The 21,832-nt window shown below is 35.9% G+C and overlaps 1 protein-coding gene across 1 annotated transcript in view; it reads left to right on the forward strand.

Moving 5' to 3' along the window:
• The window catches only part of LOC131180112 (uncharacterized), a 36,867-nt gene extending 16,107 nt beyond the window's left edge, over nt 1–20,760 (forward strand). The window contains exons 9-11 of the mRNA XM_058147730.1: nt 891–1,121; nt 19,739–19,899; nt 20,110–20,760. Of these exons, the coding sequence (XP_058003713.1) occupies nt 891–1,121; nt 19,739–19,899; nt 20,110–20,179 (462 nt within the window). The 3' untranslated portion in view covers nt 20,180–20,760. The remainder of the gene's footprint in view (nt 1–890; nt 1,122–19,738; nt 19,900–20,109) is intronic.
• Nucleotides 20,761–21,832: the final 1,072 nt, after the last annotated feature.

Consider the following 21,832-nt stretch of genomic DNA (forward strand, 5'->3'; position numbering starts at 1 on the left):
TGTTGTATGATTAGTAGAAATTTTTATTTCAGTGGTTTGACTACCGGATATTGCTCTTACGAGTAAAGAAGTTAAGGGGTACATCAAAATTGCTATTTTGCTGTAATAAATGATATTGAGTTAATAATTTGCTTGATTATTGCTACTTGCTTGTCGTAATGTGGTCAATTGGCATTCTGGGACTGAATTGGGCCTAATTATTGTCAAACTAACCCTTGCCTTATTGTTGCTTGCTTTTTAATTCAACTGGAGCGGAAAGGGCCCTACTGAAAGATTGGTTGCTTAATTTTTAGTGGGCTAATAGTTAGTATGTGAAATGCATATTTTCATTATTTCAATACAATACTATTATGACTGCATTAATTTAACTGTTGCAGACAGATCGGATCTATGGTTTTTTATTATTGGTTGGCAATTTTGGTACTCTACAAATATTTTTGGGAACTCCCAATGCTTTTATCTTTTAATGTTGACTAGGATGCCCTTACTATGTTTCAGTAATTTTAAGAATGCCTTATCTGCCTTGTATCCTTGGTGTAACTATATTCAGAAACACTCAAGTTTTCTTCTATATATATATATATATATATTTTATAATGTAATGGAGAATGTTTAAGGAGAATTAGCCCCCCAAAAACAGCCGTGAATACTGGACAAAACTTTTCCTTTCTAGGTACTTCAAGACAAAGAAAACTATCTCCTTGAACTTTTTCTTATTGCATTTTGAATGTCATTATTAATTTTGAGAGAGTTCTTCAATTCTTTCAAAATGTTGTTGGCAAAGGTAGTAAGAATTTCATTTTTGTCCTTGTGGCAATAAGCAAACAATTGATATCTTATTTATAAATCTTTACAACATAATGAGGCATCTTTGTCAAATTCAATAATAAGTAACCAAGTGGGAGTTCAACAAATTTGTGGATTACTCAAATCCTCTTTGTTCTTGTGAATGGACCATTTCTGTTGGGACCATTGGGCTTTTAAAGCTATCATTATGTCTCTTTGATTATAATGTAATTTTGTTCTGGGATTTATTGGATTTTCCCCCCTTTTCAATTTTGTGTTGTATAAACAGCAAGCTTTTACATGAAAATCCACGAAGTATTGAAGCCTGGGAACTTGTAAGTGGTTCTTACTCTTCAGCTTTCTTTTCCTTGCCATTTTCCTTGAATATTTTATTTTCAAGCCAATTATGTTGTTTGTTTATATTATATGTTTCAGTACATCCATTGTTGTGATTAATGATTATATATATATATATATATATATATATATGACTCTGATGGCTTCTATTCTTCCTCTTCCCTCAAAATTCCTTTATTTTGTGGGTACACTTTTATGTTAGTTGATGAATTGGTAAAAGGCTGTTCATGGATTGTTAGGGTCTGGCATCATGTGCATTTTTCAATAATCCCAAAATTTCTAGATTGGTATTTTTCTTTGCAAACTGAAATTGGTACATTGCTTGTCATAATATCAGTTTTGACATGTGGTTTCCATCTAATTATCCAAAATTTTAATTGTAATTGTTAGAATCCTACTGTATTGTAAATCTCTAAATTAAAGGGATTGTATTTTTTTTTCCTTGTCGTTATCTTCTTCCTCTTTTTATTAGTTTCCTAGAATATCTAGATTTCTTTTGTATCTAGGACTATTGTATATAAATAGCAAGAGTGTACAAATACATACTGAAATACAAATTCTTCTCTCCAAGAATTCTTCTCAACATGGTATCAGAGGACAACCACCTTTAGTGGCATAATTTTTTTTTAAAGAGGAAGTAGAGTTTCTAAGTGGGTAAGCTTCTAGTGACCTATAGAAGGAGAATGAAGCGTCACTGCCTACCTTAAGAGGAAGCCCACTCGCCGATCGGTCTATCACTAAAGACTTGTCACCATCTATTGAAGGGCGTGGACTTACATGCCGACATAAGATCTCACCAATTTTCTACACTCTGGCGCGTGAGCGTTCTTTCGATGACTTTTTCCTGCTGAGTCTTCTTCTGGTGTTCTCCCCTAATTGTTGCACCTCTGCCCAACTTTTTCCTCTTGCCTGATTTGCACATTGATACTTGGACCTATTTGTTTGAACCTGTACTGTTGTGTTTTTTTGTCTGGTGTTGTTGTTCTACTATTCTTTTTTTTTTTTTTAATGGTCGAGAAAAAAAAAAATGAAATGTTAGAAACTAAGATGGGTATTATGACTAACAGTCCTCTTTTACAAATCAGTTCTGTAAAGCTTGACAGTACTAATTATTTTGTATGGTCAAGATCTTGTTTATTGTTTATTCAGGCTAGAGAACTGCAAGGATATGTCACCGGGGATAAAACAAAACCGAAAAGCTAAGAGTACCACTTATAGTCAATGGGAATCAGAGAATTCCCTTGTGATGTCTTGGCTTATAAATTTAATGCAATCTCAGATAGCCCGTGGTTATTTGCTATTGAACAGTGCGGCTGCTTTTTGGAATGCAGTCTTCCAAACTTATTCTCAAATGGTCCAAACTTATTCTCAAATGGGCAATGATGCACAAATCTATGAGCTTCAAAACGAAGTTCATAGTACGAAGCAAGGAGAGATGACCATTGCTCAGCACTTTGCTGAATTGAGTGGTTTGTGGCAGGAATTAGACTATTGCCAAGACTTTCAAGCCACCTATACTGTTGATGCTGTTAAATTCCAAAAATTGATTGAAAAAGAATGGATCTATGACTTCCTTGTTGGGTTAGACATAGAGTATAATTAGATTGGGGTCTAAGTGCTTGGCAAGGACCCCATGTCTTCCCTAAGGCAAACTTATTCATATGTATAGTAGGAGGAAAGTAGAAGTGTCATGATCCATTCTTTACCTACTAATAAGGCAAAGTTAGTAGTTGGTTCCTCCCGAGAACAATCACGTCCCTCTTAATGGTCTATCGGATAAGGATCATTTACACAATAATTACTGTGGAAAATCAAAGCATACAAAGGAACAATGCTGGAAGCTACATGGTCGCTTATCCAAAGGGTATGGAGGTAAATGTATGAGCTCAGCAACACCACAAACAAATGTTTCTGAGACAGTGGATTTTTTCGAAAACAAAGCTCGTGCTGCCACCATTGGGATCTCCTCCAATGAAGAAGTACAGTCCTTGAGGCATTTGCTATCATAGCTGGAATCTCAAACTGCCACAGTTGCCTTTTCTAATTTTGCTAAATCAGGTAATGCTTTTCTTGCTAATCTTGAAAAATCTCTTTGGGTTATAGATTCTGAAGCAAACAAGCACATGATAGGCTCTTTAAATAAATTTACAACTTATTCCTCATGTTCAGGAAAAGAAAAAGTCCGCATAGTGGACGGATCCTTAGCCAATATTTCTGGAATAGGTTCTGTCGAATGCATTCCTGTAAAGCTTACATCAGTTTTGCATGTGTCTGGTTTTCCTATTAACCTTTTATTTGTTAGCTCTATTACTAAAGCCCTTAATTGTAAAATTGAATTTTTTCCTACCTGTTGTGTGTTTTAAGAACTGAAAACAGGGAAAATGATTGGCAGTAGTAGATTGTAAGATGGCTTGTATTTGCTAGATGACAGTAATGGTTTCTTAAACCCCAAAGTTTTGGTAGGAAATTCAATAAGAGCTGATAAGGAGATCATTCAATGGCATAGGAGATTAGGACATTCTTCTTTTTTAACCTTAGATTTTGTTTAGACAATGCAAATGAGAATGGTTAGTTTGTGAGGCTTGTGAACTTGCCAAACAGACAAGGCATTCTTATCTTTCAATAAATAATAAAGCTTTGGTTCATTTTATAACTATCCATTCTGATATATGGGGTCCTGTTTCAACAGTATCTTTATCTGGTTATAGATGGTTTGCCACTTTTATTGACTGTTGCATTAGGTCAACTTAAGTTTATTTGATGAGAGCTAAATATGAAGTTTTTTCTTGTTTTTAGCTGTTTCATAAAATGATTTTCATCCAATTTAATGCATAGGTCAAAATTCTAAGAATTGACAATGGGACAAAGTATATGAACAAAGTTTTCCAATCTTATTTAGAGTCTCATGGGATCCTACATCAAACTAGTTGTGTGAATACAAGTGCACAAAATGGGGTAACTGAAGGGAAAAATAGGCATTTACTTGAAATGGCTCAATCACTTATGTTTACAATGAACCTTCCCACATCATATTTGGTGGATGCTCTTCTTTTTTGCAGCATATCTCATTAATCGAATGCCTCTTCACACTACTTTAAAAGTCCTCTGGAAGTTCTTAAGGGTAAGAATTCCTATACTATTCTTCCAAAGGTTTGGAGTGTGTTTGCTTTGTTCATAGATCACATGTTAGGAAATTAGAACCTAGGTAATGCAGTATGGGAAAATAGAATTTAGGAATTATTCTCATTGTAAAATTAGAAAATTTAAGAGTTTTATTATTTAGGAATTTTTATCTTATTAGGTCTCTTTTTTACAAATTTTATTATTTTCTAATTTATTTTAATTTAATTTAGTATTCTTAATTATGATTGAATTACGATTCTAAAATCCTAATGTCATTGGGATTCCTAATTCTATAAATAAGACCTAGGGTTTCTATTATTATTAGACAAGTTTTGAATTATGATTATTATTGAGATTAATAAAATTATTGGGAATTAGTTCTCTTTTTCAAGGATTGATCCTTGTTTGTTTTTTATTCTTAGCTGTTCTACATCAATTTGGTATCAGAGCTTAAAATTGAGTCAAATTTCCATCGCCTTCTCCAAAATTACTAGACTTCCTATTCAATTCTTCCCATTTCTTAGATTCCCACAGGTGTTTTTGTCCTTCGAAATTTTTCCTTGTTGCCTACAATTAAAAAAAACAAAAAGGTCAAAGACCAGAAGAACCCAGCAACTTGTCGTCAGCCGATCTATCTCTTCGCATCATCGGAACTTCAGTCCGATGCCCCTAGAGCCTTAACTTGACGGATCGAGTATTCGGATCAGCTTCCACAGCCCAACAAGCTCACCCTTGTTTTTAGCAGAAAAAACTGTTAAAAGCTGAATTTTGAGTTTTTTTTTTTTTTTTTTCTTTTCTTCATGTAAGGTATGATTTCTTACTTCAAATGCCATAGGAACTTGTATTGAGAGGCTAGAAGAGGAGTATAAAAATTTTCTCGAAGAAATTAATTATGATATTGGATTTCATAAGGGTCAATTACTATCTCTATATCAGTGGATAATTATAGTTAGAGACGTGATCATGAAAGATGTTCTTTCTTACATGGTGAATATCGAGAAGTTAGACAAAGTTTACTAGAGAAGGAAAGAGAATATGAAGATTTACAACAATTCTTACAATTTAAGGAAAGAGAGCTTAAAGAATACAGGCAAGAACTGGTGATTTCAGGTGTGAAAAAATTAAAAGCACAACTTGATAAGTTATTAAAAGTAGAAGTACAAGTTGATGAGTTATCAAAAATAAAACTTAATAAGTTATTGGTAGTTGTGCAAAAACTTAAAGAAGAAATTCAAATTGTAAATCAAGGAAAGAAGCTTGATGTTGAAGATGAACAAGAAGAAAAATTCGAAGAGCAACTTAAAGATGAGAATGAGGAACAAAAGGAGCAACCTAGAGAAACAAAGGTTGAAGAGTATGAGATTGAAGAATCCAACGATTCAAGTCTTGAGCATTCACATGTTGAAGAGCCTTTTCCAGAGCAAGAAATTGATAAAACTGCACAACCAAAGCTTTAGGAAGATATATTGGGAATGAATAAGATTCTATGAAGACATCAATAAAAATTGAAGATCCCATTAAGTTAAAGGGCATTTCAACTGTTGTTCTAATTTATTTTATCTGCCCAGATGTTTCTAAGAATACAAAAGCGAGCACAAACTTCTTCAAGTTGTTCTTATTGCTACCGTCCAAGATGATCATACTGTGTGTTCTCCTTACTTAGTTCTTGATCTTTCAACACTTCAGAACTTGAGGTCGAGTTTTCTCCAACCAAGGGAAAATAATACAGTATGGAAAAATAGAATTTAGGAATCATTCTTATTGTAAAATTAGAAAATTTAAGAGTTTTATTATTTAGGAATTTTTATCTTATTAGTCTCTTATTTAGAAATTTTATTATTTCCTAATTTATTTTGGTTTAATTTAGTATTCCTAATATGTGATTGAGATTCCTAATTCTATAAATAAGACTCAGGGTTTCTCTTGTTAGTAGAGTAGCTTTGGATTATGATTATTATTGAGATTAATAAAATTATTGAGAATTAGTTCATTTTTTCAAGGATTGGTCTTTGTTTTGTTCTTTGTTCTTAGCTGTTCTACATCACCAGGGCTAAAAATCGTGTGTTTGTGGGTTATTCTAGCACTTAAAAGGTTTACAAGTGTTATCATACTCCCTCTAGAAAATACTTTGTAGGTATGGATATTACCTCTGGAGAATATGAACCTTATTTCTCGCAACCTCTTCAAGGGGAGCATAAGGAAGAGGCGACTAATTTACCTTTCCAGGGGGAGATGTTTTTTGAACCTAATCATAGCATTGAGAATAAGGATACTGAGGATAAGGACCAACCTTCACTATCATTTCGTCAACCCCAACCTCAAACCACAGCAAGATTGAATAAATTGGATTTAAGAACCTACACTTGTCAGAGCATGACGGATATAAACATTGAGCATGATATGACTAATCAGTTAGAACCTTTGGATTTAGCTCCTGAACATTCTGAGCAAGAAGAATTATGTAGTGAGTTTCCTTCTTCTGATACTCCTAATACTTCTGTTGATAATGTTGATTTACCCATTGCTCTTAGAAAATGAATTAGGGCTTGCACTAAACATCCTATATCTAGATTTATTGCCTATGATTCTTTATCTCCTTCCTATAGATCTTTTGTCTTGCCTATTTCTTCTGTTTCTATCCCACAGGATTAGAAAGAAGCATACTTTTATCCAAAATGGAAGGCAGCTATGGTAGAAGAGATAAAGGCTTTGGCAAAAAATGAGACATGAGATCTTTTTACTCTTCCTCTGGGGAAGAAACTGGTGGATGCATAGTTTAGGAGAACTCAAAGTCTACTATAAAAAAAGGGAATGATGTGACAGATAAACTCCAACAAAAATATCAGATAAGGATAAATTCAAGGGAGGAGCAATCTGCTGATTAAAGAGAATTATCTTCAGTTTGTTGAGGATAATATTAGTTGAGTTATAAATGTAACAGAGGATAAGGGAAAGGGGATTTTTTTTTTTTTTTTTTTTGTATTATGAAATTCTAGCATGTTGCCTGGGAAAGAAGAAACATTAGTCTAGTGTATTGGGTTAATTCTTATTCTGTTCTTGATTGCTCCATTTGTTATTTCCTTTATTGTTCTTGAGTGAATTGATTATCAATTGTTCTCATTCTTGAAGTGAATAAAAGTTCTTATTTCCATTTTATCTCATTTGTGTTCTGAACAAATTCCTAGAGTGGAATAGATAGAGAGGAATTTGGCAGTTGTGGAGGTGCTCTGGTTCAACTAAGAGATGCCAAAGAACAAACAGATTGTCGCATCATTGGTCTATGTGACGAATGGGCACAAGCAAAACAACAACTATAAAAATTAGACAGTATTGATGGTTTACTAAACTCTCTAGTCAAGGGAAAAAATACAATGGATGATGGGACCCATATCTCTAGTAGTCAGCTGAATTCCACCCTCCAAAGGGAATCTTCCACTTATCAGCCATTACCATTTCAACAACCTGCTTATGATCTTTCCTTAGCTGCTAAAAATATGGAGTTGCCCAGTTTTGTTGGTACAGACCCAATCGGATGGATTGCACGTGTAGGACAACATTTCACAATAAATCAAGCCCGCAACAATACCAAGATACCCATAGCCATGGTTTGTATGGAAGGGACAATGCTACATTGGTTGTGACAATGGTCACCTTCTATGACATGGGATCAATTCACTTTGGAACTCATGCATCGTTATGGAGGCGACATGAAAGCAAATTCTTGTGAGCGCTTGGCTGCTCTGCGTCAGGTATCCTCTCTTGATGAATTTATTGATTTATTTGTTACTCAGGCTGCATAGGTACCAGGGTTATCCGATCAACAATACTTGGGTTATTTCTTGAGTGGCTTGCATGATGAAATTTGAGTTCGGATACAATCCCATGACTCCACACACATTTTTCATACTGTTATGGAAAGTCAATCACTATGTTATGGAAAGTCAATCACTATATTATTTCTCTGTATATTCTGTATTCTGTATTCCTATTTAGGATTTCTTATTTAGGATTTCTTCCTAATTAGCAGAACACAATTATAGGAATCGATTGTATATATATACCCATGTACAGATTAATTGAAATAAATGAGAATCATCTCTTTCTACTCATCTCTTTCTACATGGTATTAGAGCAGTTCATCAATCTAGGGTGACTATTTGTTCTCACTACTCAGCTCAGGAGAGACCTTGGCCGCTGACCGGCCGTTTCAACCCGGATCAACATCGCCGGCATCGCCTCAAACCCCTCATTCCACCACTGTGTGCTGTTGCCTGATCCAGTATACCATTAAAGGACTTCTAAGGTTTGGCTCTTAGATTTTATTTCGGTAATTGCTTGATTTGTGATTTTGGGTTATTTTGTTGCTATAAGCACTTTGGATTAGCATTTCGGTTAGTTTTCTTTGTCTCAACAATTGGCAGACAATAAGAATGTTATTTCTGATGTGATTCCGGTGATGACTAAGATCACGGAACACAAACTTAATGGTTCGAATTACCTGGAGTGGAGTAAGACTGTTAGGGTCTATTTGCGTAGCATTGATAAGGATGATCACCTTACTAAAGATCCACCCACTGATGATACACAACAAACTTGGCTAAGGGAGGATGCTCGGTTATTTTTGTAGCTTCGGAACTCGATTCATAGTGGGGTAATTAGTTTAATTAATCACTGTGAATTTGTTAAGGAATTGATGGATTACTTAGATTTTCTGTATTTTGGTAAAGGGAATATCTCCCATATTTATGATATTTGTAAGGCATTCTACCGTGCTGAAAAAGAGGATAAGTCTCTCACGGCTTATTTTATGGATTTTAAACGGGTATATGAGGAACTTAATGTATTGTTGCCTTTTAGTCCTGATGTGAAAGTTCAGCAGGCCCAACGGGAGCAACTGGCTGTTATGAGTTTTCTTGCAGGCCTTCCTTCAGAGTATGAGACTGCTAAATCTCAGATTCTCTCCAGTTCTGAGATTTCCTCTTTGCATGAAACGTTCACACGGGTCCTTCGTACAGAGAGTACTCAATCTTCACAGCCTGCCAGTAGTGCTCTTATTAGCCGTAATCCAAATGGACAACAGGGTAATAGAAGAGGAAGTAGAGGAGGAATTACAGGCAACAGAAGTAATCAGCGTAATGGAGAGGCTAGTTCTAATCAAGACTCAAGAGGAGTCATTTGTTATTATTGCCATGAGCCTGGTCATACAAAATATAATTGTTCGTAACTTCAGAGGAAAAATCAGCGATCACAGATGGCAAATATGGTAGCAGAGAATTCTACAGTATCTTCCTCTGAGAAAACTATTTTGGTATCTGCAGAGGATTTTGCACAATTTTCCCAGTATCAGACATCTCTAAAGCCTACCAGCCTCCTCACATCGCGATCACGAGTCAGGTAAATCCACTACATGCCTTGTGTCTTCTTCATCCAAATGGGTTATTGATTGTGGTGCGACAGATCACATGACAGGTAATTCTAGTCTTCTATCTGCTTTTCAGTTTAATCTCACTTCCTCTACTGTTACTTTAGCTGATGGTTCTACTTCTTGTGTCATGGGTTCTGGAACTGCGAACCCAACTGCGTCAATTTCTTTGTCTTCTGTTTTGTGTCTACCAAAATTCTCTTTTAATCTACTTTCTGTTAGTAAATTTACTCGTACCTTAAATTGTTCTGTTTCCTTTTTTCCTGACCAGTGTTTGTTTCAGGATCTTACGACGAAACAGATTATTGGTAGAGGACGCGAGTCAGGTGGTCTCTATATTCTGGAAAATCATGTACCGCGGTCGCTTGTTTGCTCCAGTACCTTAACACCTCTTGAAGCTCATTGTAGATTGGGTCATCTTTCTTTGTCTACCATGAAGAAACTACGTCCTCAATTTCAGTCTTTATCAGTACTAGAATGTGAGTCGTGCCAGTTTGCAAAACATCATCGTTTGCCTTCTGTGTCTAGAGTCAATAAACGAGCTTCATCCCCTTTTGAGTTAGTTCATTCTGATGTTTGGGGTCCTTGTTCTGCTACATCTAAAACTGGATTTCGTTATCTTGTTACTTTTGTTGATGATTACTCTCGTGTTACCTGGTTATATTTAATGAAGAATCGTTCTGAGTTGTTTTCTATCTTTTGTGCCTTTTGTAATGAAGTCAAAACTCAATTTAATATATCTGTGCGCATATTAAGAAGTGACAATGCCAAAGAGTACTTTTCAGCACAATTTCAGCCTTATATGACATAATATGGCATTCTTAATCAGTCTTCCTGTGTGGATAACCCATCTCAAAATGTCGTGGCTGAAAGAAAAAATCGTCATCTTCTTGAGGTAACTCGTGCTCTTTTTTTTCAGATGAAAGTACCTAAACACTTTTGGGCGGATGCAGTTTCTACGGCATGTTTTTTGATCAATCGTATGCCGTCTTCTGTCCTTAATGGGGATATTCCTTATACTGCTTTGTTTCCTACAAAATCTTTGTTCCCTATTGAACCCCGTATTTTTGGTTGTACCTGTTTTGTGCGTGATGTTCGTCCACAGGTTACTAAATTGGATCCAAAATCTCTCAAATGTGTCTTCCTTGGGTACTCCCGGCTCCAAAAAGGGTATCGTTGTTTCTCTCTTACTCTTAATAGTTATCTTGTTTCTGCAGATGTCACATTTTTTGAGTTCACTCCATTTTTCCCTCCATCATCTGTGTATGAGAGTCAGGGGAGGAGGATGATCTCTTAATATATACTGTCCAACCAATGTCTAGTCCTCTCCCACAGCCTGTTCCTTCTATCTCTAGACCTACTCGACTTCCCGTTATTCATGTTTATTCCAGGAGATTGGAGATTCCTGACTCAGATCCTCCACCAGCTACTTCGTTGGGAGATCCTGTACCTCATACTGATTATGATTCTGATCTAGACTTGCCCATTGCTCTTCGTAAAGGTAAACGTTCATGTACTCACCTTATCTCTTCTTTTGTTTCTTATAATAAATTGTTTTCTTGTTCTCGGTGTTTTGTTACTTCTTTAGACTCTGTTCCTATCCCTAATACTGTTGATGAGGCACTGTCTCATCCTGGCTGGTGTGATGCTATGAAAGAGGAAATGGAGGCTTTAGATGCTAATGGTAAATGGGAACTATTGCCTTTGCCCACTGATAAGAAAGCTATTGGTTGCAAATGGGTATTTACAGTAAAGGTAAATCCTGATGGTTCTGTGGCTAGGTTAAAAGCACGCCTTGTAGCAAAAGGATATGCTCAGACATATGGGGTTGATTACTCTGATACTTTTTCTCCTGTAGCTAAACTTACTTCTATTTGCTTGTTTATCTCTTTAGCAGCTACATATGATTGGCCCCTGCATCAATTGGATATCAAGAATGCTTTCCTTTATGGTGATCTTCAGGAGGAGGTGTATATAGAGCAACCACCTGGGTTTGTTGCTCAGGGGGAGTTGGATAAAGTTTGTAGGTTTCAGAAGTCTCTTTATGGCTTGAAACAAAGTCCTAGGGCATGGTTTGGGGGATTCAGTGAAGCAGTACATGAATTTGGTATGCAAAAGAGTAAGTGTGATCACTCAGTATTTTATATGCAATCTGAGGCTGGTCTAATTCTCTCGGTAGTCTATGTGGATGACATTGTCATCACTGGGAGTGACTCTGCAGGTATTTCATCTCTTAAAACCTTCCTCCAAACTCAGTTTCAGACCAAAGACTTGGGATTGTTAAAATATTTCTTGGGTATAGAAGTTATGAGAAGTAAGAAGGGTATTTTCTTGTCTCAAAGAAAATATGTCCTCGATCTATTGACAGAGACAGGAAAATTAGATGCTAAGCCTTGTAGCACACCAATGACTCCAACTTTACAACTGTTAGCAGGGGATAGTAAGTTGTTTGAAGATCCAGAGAGATGCAGGAGATTGGTAGGAAAATTGAACTATCTTACAGTCACTCATCCTGACATTGCTTATGCCGTTAGTATGGTAAGTCAGTTTATGTCTTCCCCAACTATTGCTCATTGGGAAGCCTTGGAACAAATCTTGTGTTATCCAAGGGCGCCCAGAAGAGGTTTGCTATATGGTAATCATGGGCATTTGAATGTTGAATGTTTTTCAGATGCCGACTGGGCTGGATCTAAGGTTGACAGGAGGTCAACTACTGGATATTGCGTTTTTATTGGAGGAAATTTGGTGTCTTGGAGAAGCAAGAAGCAGAGTGTAGTTTCTAGATCTAGTGCTGAATCCGAATACAGAGCCATGGCACAATCAGTATGTGAGGTAATGTGGATACTTCAATTACTAGATGAGACAGGTTTTAAGACCTCCCTGCCTGCGAAATTGTGGTGTGATAATCATGCTGCTCTTCATATTGCTTCTAATCCGGTGTTTCATGAGCGGACCAAACATATTGAGATTGATTGTCACTTTATTCATGAAAAGATTCAACAACAGATCATCTCAACAGGACACATCAAAACTGGAGAGTAGTTAGGAGATATTTTCACAAAAGCTCTGAATGGAGCTAGGATTGACTACATTTGTAACAAGTTGGGCATGATTAACATCTATGCTCCAACTTGAGGGGGAGTGTTATGGAAAGTCAATCACTATGTTATGGAAAGTCAATCACTATATTATTTCTCTGTATATTCTATATTCTGTATTCCTATTTAGGATTTTTTATTTAGGATTTCTTCCTAATTAGTAGAATACAATTATAGGAATCAATTGTATATATATACCCATGTACAGATTAATTGAAATCAATGAGAATCATCTCTTTCTACTCATCTCTTTCTACACATACAATGATGCTGGCTAGAGAAATTAAACATGAATTGCAATTTTCCATAGCAACCCATGGAATGGGGAAGATGACTACTGAAAATAAATGGGCTTCTCTAATTAGCCCTGGCCCACAGCTTATATCACACCCAAAATCCTATTCTTCCCAGCCCAAGTCCTTTCCTCACCATCCTCGCCCTCCATATACAGCACCAAAGGTGATACCCAAGCACCATCAGTTTCTTGCCTACCTGTTCCTACACCTCCAATGGTGACTTCTAAAACTACACAACCTACTCTCAAAGCCAGGGGAACAGGACACTTCTTATCAAGAGTTCCTTGATTTAAGAGCAAAAGGACTCTGCTACCAATGTAAACAACCTTGTTGTCCCCTTCATGAGTGCCCAAATAAAACCTTACGAGCCATAATTTTGGGAGATGATGAGTAGTTGTCGGAAGGAGAATATGGGCTATTGGAAACGGAGGATCAATTGGAGACTTCAAATGAGGCTCATTTCACCCAACTAGATCTTCCATTCGACTTGGTAGGAGGTATTTCGAGCCCTAAAACCATGAAACTGATGGGTAAAATCAATGATAAACCTGTAGTGGTCATGATTGATAGTGGTGCAAGCCACAATTTTATTTCTGTGGATATCGTGCATCAATTAAATTTATAGGTAATACCTACAGTGCAATTTTGGGTACGCCTTGGTGATGGCCATCGAGCGCAATCCAGTGGTATTTGTCGCACATGACCTTTAGTATTGCAGGATGTTCACATCAATCCTAATTGCTATTTCTTTCTATTAGGTGGAATGGATATAATTCTTGGCATCGACTGGCTTGAAACCTTAGGGGATGTCCAACACAATTGGGGCAAGCTCACAATGTCATTCAAACATCGTGGGACTGTTGTTACTTTACAAGGCAACCCATCCTTAACTAAAGCTCTCACATCTGTAGATGCCTTGCAGAAATTAGTAGATGTTGATTGTTATGCATTACTGTGGATCAATTCTACCAGTGGTGAGGAGATATCTGATATGTCAGAATTATCACCACCCCAGCAACATGACTTACAGACCTTACTTCAACAATATATTGCTGTGTTTGGCGAAGCAACTTCTTTACCACCATATAGACCCATAGATCATGTCATTCCCTTACATCCAGGTACATCACCAATGAGTGTGCATCCATATAGATATGGCCATTAACAAAAAGATGAAATTGAAAGATTAGTATCCGAAATGCTTGTGGCGGGAATCATTCAACCAAGTGTCAGTTCTTTTTCTAGTCCAGTGCTCTTAGTGCAGAAGAAAGACAGGAGTTGGAGATTTTACATCGATTATAGGGTACTGAACAAAGCAACAGTGCCAGATAAGTGTTCGATACTAGTAATTATTGAATTGTTAAATGAATTATTTGGTGCTATTTATTTTTCAAAACTTGATTGGAAGTTAGGATGCTACCAAATCCGGGTTTCTCCAACTGATATGCCAAAAATAGCGTTTAGAACTCATTTCGGACACTATAGTTCTTGGTTATGCCATTTGGCCTAACCAACGCCCCTGCAACATTCCAGTTGACTATGAATGATCTCTTTTGGCCCCATATTCGTTGATTTGTCCTTGTATTTTTTGACGATATTTTGGTATAATGCAAGACGTGGGAAAATCATTTATGGCACTTGACAGTTGTTCTGGAGTTGTTGCACAAAAATTAGTTTTTGGTTAACAAGAAAAAGAGTGCACTGGGCCGTAGAACAATTGAGTACTTTGCGTATGTAATATCAATCCGCGGAGTTCAAATGGATCCTTCCAAAATCAATGTAGTTGTTAAATGGCCTTAGCCAAGAACCTTGAAAGCAGTACATGGTTTCCTTGGCCTCACCGAATATTACCGATGATTCATAAAAGGATATGGGTCCTTAGCTTAACTGTTAACACAATTGCTGAAGAAGGAAACACGGGGGAAGTTGGTTTGGAACACTCAAGCTCAACATGCCTTTACTCAAGGCTACTCTTACCTCTTCGCCTGTTCTGACACTTTCAGATTTTACAAAAACATTTGTCATTGAATGTGATGCTTCAGGGACCGGAATTGTGACAATTCTAATGCAGGATCATAGGCCCATCGCATATTTTAGCAAGGCATTATCAACTCATACCCAAGCTAAATCCACCTACGAAAAGGAACTGATGGCTTTAGTTCTCTCCATTCATCATTGGTGGCCATACTTGATTGGGCAAAAATTTATTGTTCTCACAAACCATTGGAGCTTGCACAGTATTCTCCATCAGCAGGTCTTAACATCTGCGGAGCAACATTGGATAGCAAAGCTATTGGTTATTACTTTCACATTTAGTACAAATCTGGCAGCACTAATGAAGCAGCGGATGCACTATCTTGTCGGGATGAGGATGTGGATTGTTATACAATATCTCGACCACAATGGTTGGACCTAGAAGAAATTGATGCTCCCACAACAAGTATGTCAAAATTTGGAGCAAAATCCATCTTCGCATGGCAATTTCAACTTAATTCAGAATCACCTATTCTACAAGGAACAGTTAGTAATTCCAAAACACTCTCCTTGGGTATCAAAATTAATTGCTAAGTTTCACTTTACTGCATCTGAGGGCCATTCTGGGGTTTACAGAACCTATAGGTGGTTAGCAACAAATCTATATTGGTAGGGTATGATGAAGTCGGTTACTGATTTTGTTGCCTCATGTTTAATTTGTTAAAAAAATAAATATGAGACCCTTTCTCAAGTGGGATTGTTGCAGCCATTGCCAATACCTGAAATGGTGTGGGAAGATATTTCAATGGATTTTATAATTGGCCTTCCAAAGTCACAGGGATGGATTGCATTTTTGTTGTAGTTGATAGTTTATCAAAATATGGGCACTTCTTGAGTTTAAAGCATCCATTTACTGCGAAAAGCGTTGCTGACCTATTTATTTGTAATATTGTGAAATTCATGGCATGCTAAGGTCCATCGTTAGTGACAGAGACCCTTTGTTCCTCAGTAAATTTTGGTCTGAATTGTTTCGTCTACATGGCACTAAATTACAGATTAGTACAGCCTATCATCCTAAAACAAATGGCTAAACAGAAATTTTGGATTGTGCTGTTGAAGCATGTTTGTGTAGTTTCCTTCAGACCAGCCAAAAGATTGGCGTAAGTGGTTACATTGGGCTGAATTCTGGTATAACACTAGCTATCATACAGCTGCTAAGATGATGCCTTTTCTGGCGATATGTGGATGAACACCTCCAACTATTCAACAGTATTTTCTAGGAGAAACCAAAGTTTAAGTGGTTGCGCAAGCATTGCAAGATAGAGATGAAATCCTGTGTCAGTTGAAGTTTAATTTACAAAGGGCCCAAAATCGAATGACAATAGTAGCTAATAAACATCGTCAGGATGTCTCTTATAATGTGGGTGACTTTGTATTTCTTAAATTATGACCTCACGGCCAGCACTCTCTTCATGCCAGAGTTAACCAAAAACTTTCAGCACGATGCTATGGGCCATACAATCATACAAAGGGTAGGGTCAGTGGCATTTCTTCTTCAATTGCCTGATGGTGTCCGAATTGATCCTGTTTTCCATGTGTCCTTGTTAAAGAAGGTTAGAGGTGAGCATGAGGTTGCTAATCAGTTACCACAACACTTAGACACTGACACAGAGCTGCTAGAACTAGAACAAGTGCTGCAAACTAAAAAAGTGCAGCTAGATGGGAATCTGGCATGTTGCCTGGGAAAGCAGAAACATTAGTCTAGTGTATTGGGTTAATTCTTATTCTGTTCTTGATTGCTTCATTTGTTATTTCCTTTATTGTTCTTGAGTGAATTGATTGTCAATTGTTCTCATTCAAGAAGTGAATAAAAGTTCTTATTTCCATTCTTTCTCATTTGTGCTCTGAATAAATTCCTAACTCTATCAATGCAAATGGGTATTTACTATAAAACATAAAGCAGATTGTTCAATTGAAAGATATAAGGCCAGGTTAGTGGCAAGAGGATTTACTCAAACATATGGAGTGGATTATCAAGAGACTTTTGTACCTGTTGCTAAGTGAATACAATCAGGATCTTGCTGTCATGTGCAGGATCTTGCTGTCATGTGCTGCAAACCTTGAATGGGACTTACAGCAGGTTTGATGTGAGAAATACTTGTTTGCATGGAGATTTGGAAGAAGAAGTACACATGGAAATCTCTCCAAGGTTTGAGGGTGAAAGGACCAAATGAAAAGCCTGTAGATTGAAAAAGGCACTATGTGGTTTGAAGTAGTCACCAAGAGCATGATTTGACAGATTTAGTAAGACCATGATTTCCTTTGGGTTCTATCAAAGCAGTGCTGATCATACCCTATTCATGAAACACCATAGAGGTGAGATTACAGTGCTCATTATTTATGTTGATGATATAGTGGTGACAAGAGATGACAAGGAAGAGATTGCTCATCTAAAGGAGTGCTTGGCTCTGGAATTTGAGATTAAAGACTTGGATAGATTAAGGTACTTTCTTGGAATAGAAGTTGCCAAATCAGACAGAGGGATTTTTATTTCTCAAAGGAAGTATACATTGGACCTTTTAGATGAGACAGGTATGTTGGGCTGTAAACTTGCGGAATCTCATATTGAAGCTAATCACAAGCTGCAAGTTGGAATTGGGGAGGCAGTTGACATAGGAAGATATCAGAGGTTAGTTAGGAGATATTTTCTCTCTCTCATACTATACCAGACATGGCCTATTCTATATATGCTTGACCTCGAAAATCTCACTTAGAAGCTATTTTTCATATTTTGAGGTATTTAAAATCTGCACTTGGAAAATGACTTCTTTTTTCAAAGCATGGCCATCTCCAAATAAAAGCGTTTACATATGCAAATGGGGCTAGATCTCTTGATAATAAGAGATCAAAATCAGGTTATTGCATTTTTGTTGATGGCAATTTAGTCACTTGGAGAAGTAAAAAGCATTATGTAACAGCATAATCTAGTGTAGAGGCAGGATATAGAGCTATGGCATAGGATATATGTGAGCTATTGTGGTTGCGAAAATTGATGGAGGAAATACGATTATCAGAAATAAACAATTTGTCCTTATTTTGCGACAACAAAAATGTTATCAATATAGTTCATAACACAGTTCAACATGATCGGACCAAACATATAGAGATTGATCGATACTTCATAAAAGAGAAAATAGTAGATGGGTCTTTAAGTGTCTCTTATGTGACTTCCAAAGAACAAGTGGCTTATGTGTTTACTAAAGGTTTAAACAAAAAGATATTTCACACTCTAGTTTGCAAGTTGGACATGTGTAACATGCATGAAGCAATTTGAGGGGGCGTGTTGGAATCCTACCATATTATAAATCCCTAAATTAAAGGGATTGTATTTTTCTTTCCTTGTAGTTATCTTCTTCCTCTTTTTATTAGTTTCCTAGAATATCTCGATTTCTTTTATATCTAGGACTATTGTATATAAATAGGAAGAGTGTACAAGGCGAATAAATACTGGAGTACAAATTCTTCTCTCCAAGAATCCTTCTCAACATTAAGTAACCCTTTAGAATACATATAATGCAAAAGAAATTTTAACTCATCTCCACCATTACCTCTGTCATAATAGCAATTTTTCCATTTGATAAACCTAGAAAATCATGCAGAAAACATAAGGATAACTTCAAAAATATACTTTGGTTTTGCACATCTGACATTTAAAGGATTTTTTTGTTTTTTATTTTTCATTATGAGGTTAGCACCCTTTTTTAGCCCTTAACGCCATTTATGGTGGATAGATGTGGAAGTCATCTGTGATTAAACAGAAAGTTTTTAATAAAATTTTTAACCCATGGTCATTTTTAATTAAAATTTGTTTAAATAATTTCAACATGCAAAAAAGAAAAAAAGATTAAACATGGCTGCCCCATTGGCCTACCATAATGGTGTAAGTGGACTAATTAACAGCCACATGGCATCATTTTATTTAAAAAAAAATTGTCAACCACATGGTATTTTACAAAATTTTACACCCCCCACCGAAAAAAAAAAAAGAAAATTGCAGAAAAATGAAAATAATAATTAGGGTTTGAGGATTTACTACATGGAGAATCTGATAATGGAATCATTTAGACTTATGGTGTGTTTGGTAGAAAGTTAAAAACTCAAGGGTTAAATGTTACCCTTGTAAATTTTAATCTTTAAGGAGGTTAATTATTAATTTAGACTTTCAAAGTTAACATTTAACCCTTCAAGAAAGTATAAATATTAATGAGGTGCAAAGTTAATCTGTTCTCTTTTAAGTATCTAAACAACATTAATGAGAGTTAAAAGTTACAAGAATAACAGTTACTCATTGTTAATCTCGTACCAAACACCCCCTTAGTAATCCCATAGGTTTATGTTGAGACATTAACACAATAGGTTTAGATTGGATTTCATGTGTTTAAGATATTTAAATTTGCAAGGGAATCAAATGTTTGGTTTGGACAGGACTGCAACCAATACTGTATCACATTTCGCGTTATACCCCAAAAAATGTAGATTTCAGTTCATGAACACATTAGATTTGGAGTGAGATTAAAATTTATTTTGTTCAAGCTTTATAAGCTTTTTACTTTATATGAATGACCATACTATTTCATTTGCCCTTTCTAAAACTACTGTATTGGTTCTTTCCTTGTTCTCAGGTCAGTACCAACATTTTCCGCAAGTATAGTGGGCCAGTTGATATTTGGTTGTCTATGTTATTAGCTACCAAAGACACTAAAACAGTGATGCATTGCTTGCTAAATGAGCATCCCCAGAAGAGTTTCCATGCAATGTCAGAACACTCAAGCCAATGGGTTTGGTATGTATGCTTATACCAAATTAATAGAAAGTAATTAGGGGAGACTAGTTGTCAGGTCCCAAGTAGGGAATGACTCGGCTCCCATAGTTTGTGTATTTTGGGTTATGATTTGCGTGAGTTATCATTTCCCTTTTATTTTTGTTGATTTATTTCAGATGAACGGAAATTGAGTAAACCCTTCGAATTGTCTAATGACATCAAATCTTGCAGGTTCCGGAAACTTTTTGTTTCATTTTCCAGCTATACTTATGTGAACACTCTCAGAAAGATCAGCATGTAGGAATATGCTAAAGTTGTCAGAACCTAGTGATGCCTCTCTGTGCTAATATTTATCTGATTTTGGCATGTGCCATCTTATTAGCACACATTCTCGTTAATCTTCATCCATGTATGTCAGCTGAGTTTTTGATATCAAATTTTAGCACTCATGAACGCAAATCAAGTCTTCACAGCAGTAAAAAGAATGTCTTAATTGAATATTATTAGTTGATTGCTTGCTAGCTAATCTAGTATGGATATATAGGCTAGCACACTATTCACAAGTGATGTGGGACAATGAATCATTTTGGCAAACTCACAAGGGAAGGGGGAAGGCTACAATACGGAGGAATATAAAACATTACACTCAAAAAGATGTTATATACTTGTAGCATGTTTAACATGTTACTAACATGATTTTTAGTTCAGCCAGGGTTTGAGCCCTGTTTCTCTGAGCTAACTTATTTTGAAATTATAGTTACAACTATGCTGGCTTTATCCGAATGTAATATTATTATAGCGTGAGAACAATCTATTGAAGATTGGAGTTTCTAATCATTTTTGGAAACATTAGAGTTGGTAAATTTTGGTTTGATCCGTTAACTCTGCCTGTACTGTTTTTGGTTCTCTTCGATCAAATTGAAAACAGTGATTGGAAAAGAGCATTTATTGTAGAAATCAAATTATATCAAATTAAATTGAATTTAAATTGGACTTGTATCGGATTCATTCCAATTAAATTTATCATTGGAAACTATGATTTTGTAATAATTAAATGTAATTATTTTTTTTTTTTTAATTTTCATATTTGGAATGAAAAAATATAATTTTTTAATTTAAAAAAAATTAATTCACTTTAAAAGAAATAAAATTCATGCAAGATTGTGTGAGAATTCTTTAATTTTTTTTAAAAAATATTTATTTCAAAACAACCGTTAATGTTTGTGTTATTCATTTGTATTGATTTAATGTGTGTGATTCATGCCAATTGGATTTCTATTGATTTAATGTGTGATTCATGCCAACTGGATTTCTATTGATTTAATGTTTGTCTGTGTGTGATTCATACCGATTGGATTTGTATTGATTTAGGGTGTCTCTGTCAAACTGAAATTAAAGCAACTAAAATTGAATTAAATTGAAACTAAAACATCAAAGAATTGAAATATAGAAAAAATTGAATTAGAATTAAGAATTGAAAATTTGATTATGGAAGGTTTAGTTTTGATTCTTATTGGTTTTGGTTCTTGCCAAGAATCAAACTAAATTACGCACGCCTCTACTTTTTTCTGTCGAGAAGATAAAGAACACACGGCAATTTTGAAAGGATCCTTGTTCCTGTGTAAATACTATACACGCACTCTCTACAAAATGATGTAGGATGCTGAAGCGCCAATCCATTGGGCCAACCGGACATTGCACCACATCGCCTTGACCCACACAGAACTTTTGTCTTTTTTTATCTAGAAGATAAAGAATGCACACATATTGGGTTCAACGACGGGAATGGATCACTATCAAAATCTTGGCAATTTTGATAGGATTCTTGTTCCCATATGAACTCAACACATACTCTTTACAAACGATGTGGGACGCCGAAGCATCATGCACACCCCTACTTGAAAAGTGATGTGTAATTCTAACTTGCACAAAATCAGAATAATTTGACCCTGAA

The sequence above is a fragment of the Hevea brasiliensis genome, chromosome 5, assembly GCF_030052815.1.
Source record: "Hevea brasiliensis isolate MT/VB/25A 57/8 chromosome 5, ASM3005281v1, whole genome shotgun sequence".
NCBI lineage: Eukaryota > Viridiplantae > Streptophyta > Magnoliopsida > Malpighiales > Euphorbiaceae > Hevea > Hevea brasiliensis.